The following is a 13,478-nucleotide window of genomic DNA, read 5'->3' as shown; positions in this document are numbered from 1 at the left end:
ATAGAATTCAAAGCTCTCTTTCATTTAGGTAAATTATTTCAAACGCTCAACTCTTAGACGTGAACTATATTAGCAATGCAATTAGTATTCAACTAACTCAACCATTGTATGGGAATAGTTCAGAGAGCGTACGTATCTTAAACAGGTTCAAATTAATTATCATTAATAGAATAAGCTAGTTTCGATCACAAGCAACTCTTGAGTGAACGAGTTCAGTAGTTCAGTTCAATGAGCTGTTCAATTGAACTTATTCCAAATACAATAGTGTCCGTCTCTCTCTCTTTCTGACATCTCCAGTTTTTTCTCTCTCGCTGTTTCTGTCTACCTCCACCTTGCTCTCTCTAGCTCCATCTATCCCTTTCACTGTCTCTCCCAGCTCTATCTCTTCGACTTGCATATTTTACGTATTGTCTTATATACATTCATATTTTTATAGATCTTTCTTGTTAGATATATTTCTGACGCAATTTTTGCAGTTTTGCAGTTATCGCAATTTATGGACTACAAATTTTGACAAGTAAAAGTCCAGCCAAGTTGTAGAACACAGATTGACGCAGCCTTTTAAGGCAACTTGTGACTAGTTTAGATTTTTTACTGTCAGTTTCCGGTGACAACCGTTAACTCGTTAACAGTTAACAGTTAACAGTTAGCTCTGCCTTTTCAGTGCGGCCAAGCGAGGGAGCGATCGTGCTAAGCAAGTGCTGCCAAGTTTGCCAACGCGTCGCAGTCGCAAGGTCGTCTTTTGGCTTGGCAAACGAGTCACGCTTCACACACTTTGAAATTGGGTCAAATCTGCAACGGTAGCCGATTGGAAGTGGGTTATAAGATCTACGGCGTGGTCTACGGGCTACTGTTAACTATTTATTATTTCTGTTACTTTTTTATGATTATTATAAACCAGTTTCGATCACGTAAGAGAAACTGTCTGCGCACTCCATTAGCATTTCTAATTGAAACTTTCCAGTTGACTGAATTGATGAGCAATCTGTAATCGATAAACGATTATCGATTGTCAATTATCGATTATCTTATGACTTTCAGATGTAGCTTAATCTTAGCTTATCAATCAAATTCATCAATCATCATTAGCATTTCAAATTGAACAATCGATTAGCGATTATCGATTGTCGATTATTTGATTAGATCGTTGTCATTTCTAACTAAAACTTTCCTCTGAACTGTATTTAAGCAATTAGGGAACGTTTTTCTTGAACTGTAGATCGATTAATTGATTTCTAACATCGAAGAAAAAGAGTTCAGCAAAGTTTCCCAATTGAAGTCAGTTTTTGATTAATTATAAGCCACGCATTCCGGCATACGCTTGAATACGATCTGTTTCGGCGCTTTGTTGATTAAATTTTTGGGTGTAAAAGAAAATTAAAGTATTGCCATTGAATGGCAGCTGCATGACAATTACCAAAAAACCAAAAAAAAAAAATTACTTTCGTAGCCATGGACTCGGATTCGGAGCAGGGTTCGCAATGAAATTGAAAACTTGGACAGAAAAATTTGTGGGACGTGCCACGAATTTGGATCAAGAAGACAGCAGACGCTGCCAAGCAGCAGCAGCTGCTGATGTGCAATGAGTGGCGGGTGGTGCGGTGGTTAGGCTACGCAATTGGTACGCCGTAGTACCATCCATTCAGCTGGCTGTCCCCAGCAAATGCAAATTTTGCGAATTGTATAAAAGTCGTCGAGTTTTTGGTAATGGCATGTCAGTTCATTTTCGTTAACCGACGGTGACAATCAAATCCTAATCCCCCAAGCCGCACAATGAATCCTTTGACGGTAAGCTAACAGCTGGATGCCGAGGCCAATCGGATTCGAATTGGCTTTGTATTGGATACTCAAGTGTTTGCATTCGCTTTGCAGGTTGTTGCAGTCCTTTCCACTCTGGCGCTCTCCGCCCAGGCGCACCTCGCTGCCCCACTGGCTGCTGCTCCTCTGGCTGCTGCTCCATACATTGCATCGCCAGCTCTGCGTTATGCCGCTCCAGCTGCTTACTCTGCACCACTTGGCTTTGCTGCACCTGCTGCCTATTCAGCACCTCTTGGTCTAGCTCCTTCTCCCTACGCAGCTCCTCTGGCCTACTCTTCTCCTCTGCTTGCCAAGACCTTTGCCGCCGCTCCAGTTGCTGCCCCTCTAGCTGCTGCTCCAGTTGCTGCTCCTCTAGCTGCTGCTCCAGTTGCTGCCCCATTGGCTGCTCGCTTCGCTGCTCCTTTGGCTGCTCCACTGGCAGCTCGCTTCGCTGCTCCTCTGGCTGCTCCAGTTGCTGCTCCTCTTGCTGCTCCAGTTGCTGCTCCCCTGGCCGCTCCAGTTGGTGCTCCTCTGGCCGCCCCCGTTGCTGCTCCTGTGGCCGCTCAAGTTGCTGCGCCCGTCGCCACTGAGATCGTCGATGCCCACCCACAGTACAAGTTCGCCTATGATGTCCAGGATACGCTGACCGGTGACTCCAAGACTCAGGAAGAGACCCGTGATGGTGATGTCGTTCGTGGCTCCTACTCGCTGATTGAGGCTGATGGCTCCCGTCGCATTGTCAGCTACTACGCCGATTCAATCAATGGCTTCAATGCTGTCGTCCAGAAGGATGTTCCCGTAGTGGCGCCCGTCGCACCGGTTGCTCCAGTTGTTGCCAAGCTGAAGACCCTTGCGGCACCTGTAGCAGCGCCCGTTGTTGCGGCACCAGCTCCCTTGTTCGCCAAGACTCTGGCTGGACCCATCGTAGTCTAAAAGGAGCGAAGGACTTTAGAGGCGTGTCGTCTTGCTTGCGCCTTTGTGTAAATGGAGTGTATAACAGTTTGACAAAGGATTTTCATTTGTACATATTCGATTAATCATTGTCGTGCTAAACAAATAACTTTCATCGCAAAACCCAAAATTAAATAAATTACCTAAACAAATTTGTGATTCCAAAATTGATTATTATGTTTTTTATTCCATTTATATAATTGTCAATTAAAGCTGAGCTCACATCGCGCTTAGTCGCTTAACATGATCAGTTCGATATACATAAGTATTGTCCGTAACATATTTGAAAAATACCAATAGATATCGATAATCCATGCAGATCCTGCGCTAAGCTGATTTTCATGCATGTGCCCATCTCTATCTGCAATTGCAAGCGCGCATCTCTAATGCAACTTACTAATTTGATTTTCCTTTTCCTCATTTCTGTTTTACAGCGAGTTAGGTGAGGAGTTTTGGAAATTGTCGCCACACGAAAATGTGGCACGCATGCGCCTCAAGCTGGAGCCGCAATTGTATCCCAATAAACACGAAAACGCTGCTAATTTGCGCGATAATGCGACCAGTGCCTACGATACAAAGTAAGCTCATTACTCATCTTTAACCATTTTGCAGTTGTCTTTAACCCTTTCCTTTAGAGAAATATCCGAGTTTGATTCGACTATCAAAAATGCAGTGGTACGAGATTTTCTGGCCGACGACGAAAGCTCCCAGCTAGAGGAGGAGCTGCGTCAGTTAATTGATACGCAGTCGCAGCAGGATACGGCACTGGAGAAGCTGGTTATATCGCAGGATTGTGAGCTGATCACGCTTATGACTAAGGTCAAAGGTCGCATTGAAGTCAATCAGAGTGTATTCACGTTTGTAGACATGAGTCCGCCACTGGAGGACGGCTCCAAGCACGATTTTCGGTAGGTTTAAACTGCGAGTCATTTTGCCTCAAGCCTTATTTTTTGTTTTTCAATAGGTTTTCCATCAACAAAATACGCGAAGTTCACCTACGCAAGTATAACTTGCGCCGCAGCGCCTTGGAGATCTTTCTGATAGATCAGACTAGCTATTTTCTTAACTTTACAACTAAGGTGGGTGTGCAATGTGATGTCTTTAGCACTTGGCTCTTTGTATACTCAAAGGTATTTTCGTCTTAGACCCGTAACAAGGTCTTTACTAAGATTGTTGGTTTGCCCTTGCCGAACATACTTTATGGCTCTGGACGCTCCCCGCCAGAGCTGCTGCGTGCGTCGGGTCTCACCCAGCGTTGGATCAATCGTGAAATATCCAATTTTGAGTACTTGATGTACTTAAATACCATAGCTGGTAAGTTTTAAAGTATGTCTGGCTTTCACTCTTGTCTAATCATGCTACCTAATCCCTTGCTTAGGCCGCTCTTACAATGATCTCAGTCAATATCCCGTATTCCCCTGGATTCTGGCTGACTACACCAGCGACGTGTTGGATTTAACCGATCCTCGCTCCTTTCGTGACTTGTCCAAGCCCATTGGATGCGTATGTCCTTAATCTATAAGCCACATATATAAGTCTTAGCATATTGATTGATGCTTTCCACAGATCAATCCCAAAAATGAAGCAGAGGTGCGCTGCAAATACGACTCCTTCGAGGATCCATCGGGTGCCATACCTAAATTTCACTATGGTACGCACTATTCCAATTCGGCGGGCGTGCTGCACTATCTGCTCCGCGTTGAGCCGTTTACCTCATTGCACGTGGAACTGCAGAGCGGACGCTTCGACGTGGCTGATCGACAATTTCACTCCATACCGCAAACGTGGAAGCTATTAATGGACAATCCCAATGATGTCAAGGAGCTAATACCCGAGTTCTTTTACTTTCCAGAGTTTCTCAAGAATATGAATAAGTATGGGACTTTCTTGATGATATTCTTATCTACATATTTAATTTACTACAGATTCGATTTGGGACACTTACAAATTACAAAGGAGAAAGTCGACGATGTCATTTTGCCTGCTTGGGCCACCACGCCGGAGGAGTTTATAGCCATACATCGACGCGCTTTGGAGTCGGAATATGTTAGCCAGCATTTGCACAACTGGATCGATTTGATCTTTGGTTACAAGCAGAAGGGCGCCAAAGCCGTGGAGGCTCTCAACGTTTTCTACTATTGCTCCTATGAAGGCGCCGTGGATCTCGATAAAATAACCAATCCCATTGAACGGGAGGCAGTGGAAGGTGCGTGGCTAGCTAATAGCTGTTATATTCGACTATAATTCTAACTGTAATCCTTTATGGCTGGCAGGCATGATCAACAACTTTGGACAAGTACCGTCGCAGCTGCTGCGTGAACCGCATCCGCGTCGACTCACACAGGATGAGACGGCAATAAAATTGTTGCGCTCAGAACTGAAGCGCCCCGATTTTACGCAGTTCCTGGACAAGGTGGTGCAGTACTACTGTGAGCTATCCACGCCCAAGGATCCCATTGTCTACCTAAGTCCGCCGCGAAGTCCGCCACGCTCCTTTCTACAGCTTAGTCCCGATGTGCTAGTCAGCGTTTCCAAAGGCTGCATCCTTGGCTGCAATTCATGGATGTCCTTTGACAAAGAGCAAGGATTTTTATTGGAAATCGATGCAACTACAACAAATCTGAAGTGAGTATAAACTCTTCTGCTCAACATTAGTCAATTCCTAATACTGATTTTGTCGTTGTAGAAATCGCAAACGCGTCTTCGGCCCCTTCCACGCCTCGCAGCCACCGCATTCGCAGAACTTTGCAGTCAGCACGGATGGCAAATTGCTTTATGCCGGCGGCATATGGGACAATGCGCTGCGTGTCTACAGTCTAAACAAGGGCAAGACCTTGGCTTCTGTCACCCGCCATCTGGACATAATCACCTGCCTGGCGTTGGATAACTGTGGCTCGTATCTGGTCACCGGCTCCCGCGATTGCACTTGCATTGTGTGGAGCATACAGGGCAATCAGCAGAGCGGCGGCCCAGCCAACAACATTCCAGTGCACGCCTTGACAGGACAATCCCATCTGCAGGCCATCACACAGTTGAACACCCAGAATAGCTACTCACCAAAGCCACTCACTGTTCTCTATGGCCATGACGATGCGGTGTCCAGCGTGGCCATCTACACAGAGCTGGATCTCGTTGTCTCGGGCTCGCTGGTGGGTGCAATTGCGAAATATTGATGTATTTTAAGATTAATTGACATTCAAACAGATTAGACTGTCAGACTGAAATCTGATTGACTGATTGAACGGATTGAAATTTAGTTTTAACTAATTTACTGACCCATCTAATTGACTGATGTCTCTTATTCCATTCACAGGACGGCACTGTTAATGTCTACACCCTGCAGGAGGGCCAATTTGTGCGCACACTCAAGCCCATTGGCTGCACCGAGTCCTGTGTGCAAATCTCCTACGTAACTGTTTCATATCATGGTGAGTGATGATCTTGTATATGTCAGCCTGAAGGTATGCAACGCATTCAAACGCCAACTGCCAAGAAGTATGCTACAGATTTGTATGATCCAGCGAAAGATCGTGAAGTGAGAACTTTGTGGCAAGTTTGACATTTTGCTAGAGATAAGAGCTGCTTCCGTTGTAAGTGGGGATAGCATTGAACTGTCCCCAATTTTATCAGCTTTGTGCGCTTTACAACGCATCGCCGGAGCCATTCACGTGTTGCCGCTCATTGCGTGATGTGCCCGATCTGGTGCTTCTTCTTCTGCTCTCCATGTGTGTGCTTTGAGCAAACAATTTCAAACAATTTAATCAACGCAGCTCACTTATCGCTGGCCTGTAAATTGCCACACATATATGTGCATGATGATAAAGCCTCAAATACCACGTGACATTCTATCTGTGTGTGTGGCCGTGTCTGCCTCTGGCACTTATTCATTTCATTTCATTTCTACTTTTTTTCTCATTTTTCCATTCGTCATAGTGTTTGGATTTGGTTCTATGCCTTATCATTATCTTATCTTAATAGGCTCCAATAAAATTATAAAGGGCTTTAAGTAGAGAGCGGCACTTAATGTCTTAGCCTGAACCAAGGTTAGGGACTGTCTGTACAACAAATAGCAATACACCATATCAATCATTATCAATCATGCATAATCGCAAGTAGTTAACAATTATTTGTGCATGAATTTGCAAGTAATAAAATGTATAACAGACAAAAGAATGCAATTGCGATAGCACGACACAGAGTATATATACATATTCTAGATCAGTCTCAGGTGACGTCAATCAAGCTATATAAGACTGATTGAGCGAGACGATTTAATCTTAAATCGAATAAGAAGTTGAGCAATTGTACATAAAAGACAAAAGAGGGCAATTCGATAGCTCTAAATATATATTTCTGATTCCTGATAAGGCTTAAAAGTGACGTCAATCACGTACATCAAGTTGATTGATTGAATCGACTCAGCTTTTGAATTTCGCTTGAATGTGGGCTTATATAAAATGCAATGATATTATATATTGCATATAAACTTTCTCATATATCTATAAATATCGATTTTGACCAAAGACTTGCATATGTATTCAAAATATTGTAATTTATATATTCTAATTTCCCTACTATTACTAATTGCACTGAATTTAATAGGCTCCCTGTAAACACTTAAGTCATAGATGCTACTCTATTGTAACTCTGCTTAAACACTTACATCATTGGACGCCTCTAAAGGCTCAATTTGCCCATAGTAAATCAATTTCTTTGCAATCAGTCGCTGATTATCGACCCCACGCGCGTCAGACTTATAATGCTTGTATAACAGAATATATATATATATATATATATATATATGGCTGCAGTTGACAGGTTCTATACGTACTGTACATATGCATATAAGCTGAATATATATATATATATATATATATATATATATATATATATATATATATATATTCAGCTTATATGCATATGTACAGTACGTATAGAACCTGTCAACTGCAGCCAGGCAACCAGGCAGGCCTCTTATCGAGGTGGCAGAGTGTTATAATATAAAACATCGATTATTATTTTGCAATATCCGGCAGCAAATTAAACCAGAAATTCCAGACGGCCATCAAACTTATATAAAATATTATGAATATATACGAGAACACGAGCAGAAGATAAGATTAAATATCTGAGAATCGCAGAGGGGGGCGACACTTTAAAATACGTGACTATTTTATCATAGATACTTTTGTTTTACTTTGGCTTATAATGTCAGTCATTGAAGTAAGTCTATCAATCAATCAGTCAATCAATCCCTATACATAAAATCTTAGCTCTTTATATTATCCTACTCACTATGATTTTCAGTTGGGCTTATATTTAAAACTGACAAATTCCAATTCCAATTAAAGATAAGATTACATTTTTGAGAATCGCATAGCCGAGCGGTAAAGATACGTGATAAGTGCATATTATGTAACTAATACTAGAAAATTTAAGTTGGTCGTTTATTAAGTCATTCAATTCAATTAATTAATAGATATAAACAAATAATATTGTGATTGCATTCTATAAAAAATCAATTTATAACATGAGTTTAATTAAATGTCGAACTTTGTGTTCGTCGCCAGCTCCTTCGTAGCCCTCAATCGGAACTTATCAATGCGAGCTGAAATATGCGCATTCATGCACAAACACTCGAGCATTACTAATGGAATCAAATCAAAAGCGAACGAGTCCCGCAATCACATCCAAGTCACACGACCCAACGATCCGCCTTCAGGTCCCAGCACCCGTCTTCAATAAACTGGGGCCCCAATCAAACAACCCCAACCTACTACACCGGGCCTCCCTTTGCTTTTAACCACACTGAATCGGTGAGCAGGAGGCAACAGAGCAGTCGCGTGTTCTGTGCGACTAGAAGATACCGTTGAGATAATTGAGATTAATGTCAAATAATAATTGAAAATAGGAGAGAATAGAATAGGTTGTTAGTGGAAGTCTAGCAGATAATAATGCAGATTGATAGAGAGAGAGAGATGGCCACAAATGGAAAAGAGATGAAGAGATTGAGATTGAGATAGAGATAGAGATAGAGATAGAGATAGAGATAGAGATAGAGATAGAGATAGAGATAGAGATAGAGATAGAGATAGAGATAGAGATAGAGATAGAGATAGAGATAGAGATAGAGATAGAGATAGAGATAGAGATAGAGATAGAGATAGAGATAGAGATAGAGATAGAGATAGAGATAGAGATAGAGATAGAGATAGAGATAGAGATAGAGATAGAGATAGAGATAGACAGAGAGAAAGACAAAGTTAAATTATAGTAAGTAATGAGAGAAAGAGAGAGAGAGAGAGGACTGTTATTATACACATCTCTTAACTTTATGGATCTCTTCCTCTGCCTGCTACATATCATTACATATTATATTCGTGCTTCGATGATACCCCTTAAGCATTTTTAATGGGTGCAGAGCATAAATTTATAAGCAAACACTCATTCATGACAGTTTTCGTGCTTTTTATTCGAGGCGCTACAGAATTGTATGATACAGCTTGTAGTAAAACTCGGCGAGGGGCCCAGAAATGTGTAAATACATATATATATATATAATAAACATATGTGTGTGTGTGGGTAAAGCCTAAAGAAAAAATAAGACTTGGAATGGGAATTTTTCTGAATGAATTTAAATGTCGCAATTGGCGAGAATGTGACTAAAGGCGAATCGCTGGGAGCTGGGAAACGGAGAGCTGTGCGATCTGATAGGACAAAGACAGAGATGGATAGATCAAGAGAGAGAGAGGAACTATACATTGCCTATGCCAAACTGGCTGTGTCATGGTTATTTCTAGTTTGAACGAAAATCACATGGAAACCACTCGGAAACGCAGCCATTCACAAAAAATGATAAAAACTTTAAACGAACTTTAAGATATGCATACTTAAGATATGTATAATAGTGTGTTAATATGTATCAAGTATATCTAGTCCAGGGGGCACTGGCACTATGCTCGCTCTCTCTGTCGCTCTATGGTCTATCTGCTTCTCCGATGTTGTCTGCGTATGAAACGGGTTTCATTTTTGATTTGATTTCTGTTAAATCAATTTCATTGGCATTGCCCACTGATAAGACTAGAACTACGCATCGCTTTAAACGTTGAGACTTCGGTTGGCTTGGCTTGGCTTGGCTTGGTTTGACTTGGTTGTTGTTGTTATCTTGAGAAGCGTGTCATAATATTAAATTCCATCGAGCTGTCGCACGATGTGATGCGACTTCGTCGCCTGCTTCAGGTTATCAACGAGCAAGTGGGCCGGACCCAAGCACCACCCGTTCGATTCTGTTCAACTGCGTAGAACCCACTCATTGCCCCACATATCGCAATCTTTTAGCTCTATCAGTCGTTTTCTATGCTCTCCTTGTCTGAAGTGGTTTATGCTTATGCAAAAAATTAAGTCGTTTATGTTTCAATTGACTTCAGGCATTTGCTTTGTTGTTGTTCCATTGTTCTAAGACTGAACACGGATTTGTTTTGATTCATACCTGAGTGATTGGGTTTCTTGAAGTGTTTGATTCATATTCATTCATTCAATTTTAATTCAGAAATTGAGCTTATCAGCTCTACCTAAGGTAAAAATGCAAATGTTGCCAGTCCCTTTCCAACCTCATCCTTGGACTGTTATTCCAGCTCTTGCCACAGCTTTTTCGCTGAGTGTATTAGCTAGCGATAAGCTGAGACCTCCATAGATGCAACATTACAGTCCCTACTCTCCCTCTCCCCCTCCCTCTCCTCTCCTCTCTGCCGTTCCCCCGCTTCACCTCTCAAAAGCTTGTCAATTCGTCGCGTTAATTGCCATTTCATCGGACATCTCTCCGTTGATGCCCGCCTTATCAGACAGACGTCAGCAAATAATCGTTTTCTTCTTCTTGTTCTTTAATGATCTTCAGGTCACATCGCCTTCAGTGCTTTGGACGACACTTCGCATTCGGTGCACGTGTATAGCATCAATGGAGCCAGCCTGGGCTCCAAGTACGTCTCAGGACGTGTCACAGGATTGGCCAGCGCCTCGGACTATCTGGTGGTGGCCGATGATGCCGGCGACATAACCATGAGTCGCCTGCACGGGTAAGTGGAGTAAAAAACGATCCAACCACTGATTGACTTTAAATACAACGCAACTCTCTATCTCTCTCTATTTGCAGGCTGAAGCCCGTCTTTGACATTCCGCTGCATGTGCCCATCCAGACGGTAGTCGTGACACCCGGCAATACGCATATCCTAGCGCCTTTACGTGACGGCCGCTTGGCCGTGGTGGCCGTGCAACTGCCTCTAGCTGGCAGCAAAAAGCATTCCGTGCTCAATGTCTAAACGCTCTCGACTTTAGACTCTCCATATCGCAATAGTCCTTTAGATTACTTTTTATCGCTTGACTTCTTGTGTCTTTTTGCCCATTTTGTTCTACATTTATTTCTTAAAGATATATATTTATTTTTCGTGTCGTTACGTGCCAAAAGAAAGAAAAAAACAAAGTTTATATTGGCCAAAAAGCAGGCCAACAAATTTTGCTAGTTGGGCTCGCCTCAAATATTTTCCAGGTAGATAAATGTATCTCTCGGATACACAAATTCCATTAGCTGTAATGAAAGCACTCGTTTCATACGGTTCGTCAGACTTTAGCATATTCTGCACTTATTCACTCTGATCTATCGGGTGATTCCCCCTGATGCAAACTAATACCCAGCAAAAGCATTTCTTTCTTGTGGCTTAGCAGCAGCTGGCATACCCTGCCAACTCACTTGAAGTAGCTTTGTGCACAGTGAAATGTATCTATCAGATACTGGCATAGATGACGGCTAGCTATACCCTGTAGTTGGGCTGTCTGCAGTGTTGGGCATAGTCTAGCATACCCCAGCACTTGTTCACTAGACTTTCCTGTGCGCTCTGTGAATTCCCTCGAAGTATCTCAGCTTATATCTAGGCAGTCTAAAGTGTATCTATCAGATGCCCGAGGGCCATTAGCGTTAAACGCAATTCCCTGTAAATCCAGCCTCAGCTAGGTGGCCCATCCATCTTTATTGTATCCAATCCCCGCTATCTATCATGCCCATCTCTACCTCTCTCCCTCAGTCGCCCTGTTGCTCCGTCTCTTTTGCGAGCAATTATTCACTTGTCTTTCGTGCCGGATCGCTTTGCAGCGCGGTGCTTTGCGCGCGCCTTCCAATTAGCTTGACAAATTCGTATAAATCATTTATCATTAGGCTGACGTTTGTTGTATTTCTTTTTTATTTTTCTTATTTTCTTACTTTATATATTTATATAAATTAGCACATCGTGCCGTCATTCAAGCGACAAAAACTGGTTGCCGGCAAGTGGACCGGTCCGCGTGTCCCTCCCTGATCGCTGTATCTTTCTCTCTCTCTCATTCTCTCTCTCGCTCTTTGCCCCACGCAACCCGCTGCCATTTCCGTTTGCACTGAGTCACGCGCGACTTTCAAATCGCCATCAAAATCTGCCCGGCAACAGCGCGACGCGAGGTGGCGTTCAGTTTTTTGGCCACACTCGAAAACTCGGGCCAACTTTCGTTGCCAGCGCGAAACACAAATGAAACAAAAAAAACTGTATCTGTATCTGTATCTGCCACTGCAACTGCAACTGCAGCAACATCGGCATCAGCATCTGCATCTGCATCTGCATCTGTATCTCGAGTGAATGCATTTCCAATTGACAAGTATTATATATCCTAAAATTAGAGTCCGTCCACGAATTTAAAGTTTTCGCATCGAAATTCCATTCGCTTTTGTTTCTCTCTTTTCTTTCGGCTGCCATCCACGCCAAAAGGCCTGGTACAGCCCCCGACCTACCCTAGGACAACCTTTTCCAATGACAAGTGACAATATATAGTAGACGATCGTTTGATAGGTTTTTCTGTTTGTTTCTTGTTGCTCAACTCGTTACAAGCGCACAATATCAGCACGTAATATACATATATATATATAATATGCTAGAGATTATCACAACAGCAGCTCCTAACTATGCGTAACTCTGGACTTGCAGTGCGATCGATACGCAACATAAGTCAACTATGCAATTATTTACTTAAACACTTAGCTCCAGTAGCGAACACTATCATCTTGTTAACTCTCAATACTTATAACAGGGCTGTCAAGAGGATTTCGAATACGTTTGAGCAAAAAAAAGTTACGAAATTTAGATTTTGGAAAGTTCAATCTCGCTGAACTCGTGGAAGCTTAGCTCTTCTTGGCGCATGTCAATTGATTACAACTGATTCAGAAGACTGCGAAAAGTCACAAATGCCACAAATCCGAAAAGATATAGTTTTCAAAGAGTCGGAGCTAGAACAAACTGATTTCGGTTTCGATTCAAATTTTAACCAAAAATGTGATATTCGAGTTTTTCTAAAATCAGACTAAACTTAGCTGAGCTATACAAGCTCTACAGACTCTTCAGCCGCTAATTTTCGAGTCTTTTCTGGCATTCCCGTTTCGAACCGGTACGTTTTTAACCGCTTCGCAGCCCTGACTTACATATACGTAAATGTGTTTGCTCGTTATTTGTTACTAAGAGAAAAAAGAAAGCAAAAAAAAAGAGTTCTTCGACCTTCCCTAGCTGTAGATAATGTAACACTGTATAGATTGTATTGAATAAACTGTGTCAATAAAATGTTGAAAACCAATACCAAAACCAAAAGTTTTCTTTTAATTATTGTTGTGTATTTATTCAAAAAACAAACACTTTAAATTCAATAATATAATATTTAAATGT

The 13,478-nt window shown here is 42.2% G+C and overlaps 2 protein-coding genes across 4 annotated transcripts in view; both read left to right on the top strand.

The window, feature by feature from the left end:
• The window catches only part of LOC111598803 (neurobeachin-like protein 1), a 35,108-nt gene extending 21,714 nt beyond the window's left edge, over positions 1-13,394 (top strand). For all 3 annotated transcript variants that reach the window (XM_030223639.1, XM_030223640.1, XM_030223638.1), the window contains 12 exons: positions 3,183-3,326; positions 3,384-3,656; positions 3,713-3,827; positions 3,894-4,062; positions 4,127-4,251; positions 4,315-4,622; positions 4,674-4,954; positions 5,022-5,373; positions 5,435-5,897; positions 6,062-6,176; positions 10,643-10,820; positions 10,898-13,394. In XM_030223639.1, the coding sequence (XP_030079499.1) occupies positions 3,183-3,326; positions 3,384-3,656; positions 3,713-3,827; positions 3,894-4,062; positions 4,127-4,251; positions 4,315-4,622; positions 4,674-4,954; positions 5,022-5,373; positions 5,435-5,897; positions 6,062-6,176; positions 10,643-10,820; positions 10,898-11,063 (2,689 nt within the window). In that variant the 3' untranslated portion in view covers positions 11,064-13,394. The remainder of the gene's footprint in view (positions 1-3,182; positions 3,327-3,383; positions 3,657-3,712; positions 3,828-3,893; positions 4,063-4,126; positions 4,252-4,314; positions 4,623-4,673; positions 4,955-5,021; positions 5,374-5,434; positions 5,898-6,061; positions 6,177-10,642; positions 10,821-10,897) is intronic.
• Positions 1,774-2,730, top strand: LOC111599437 (cuticle protein 18.6). Its single transcript, XM_023315091.2, has 2 exons — positions 1,774-1,788; positions 1,873-2,730. The coding sequence occupies exons 1-2, from the start codon at positions 1,774-1,776 to the stop codon at positions 2,728-2,730; spliced, it is 873 nt and encodes a 290-aa protein (XP_023170859.2).
• Positions 13,395-13,478: the final 84 nt, after the last annotated feature.

Source organism: Drosophila hydei, unplaced genomic scaffold, assembly GCF_003285905.1.
Source record: "Drosophila hydei strain 15085-1641.00,03,60 unplaced genomic scaffold, DhydRS2 tig00000243-arrow-arrow-pilon, whole genome shotgun sequence".
Taxonomy (NCBI): domain Eukaryota; kingdom Metazoa; phylum Arthropoda; class Insecta; order Diptera; family Drosophilidae; genus Drosophila; species Drosophila hydei.
This window is presented reverse-complemented; position numbering and strand designations above follow the sequence as displayed.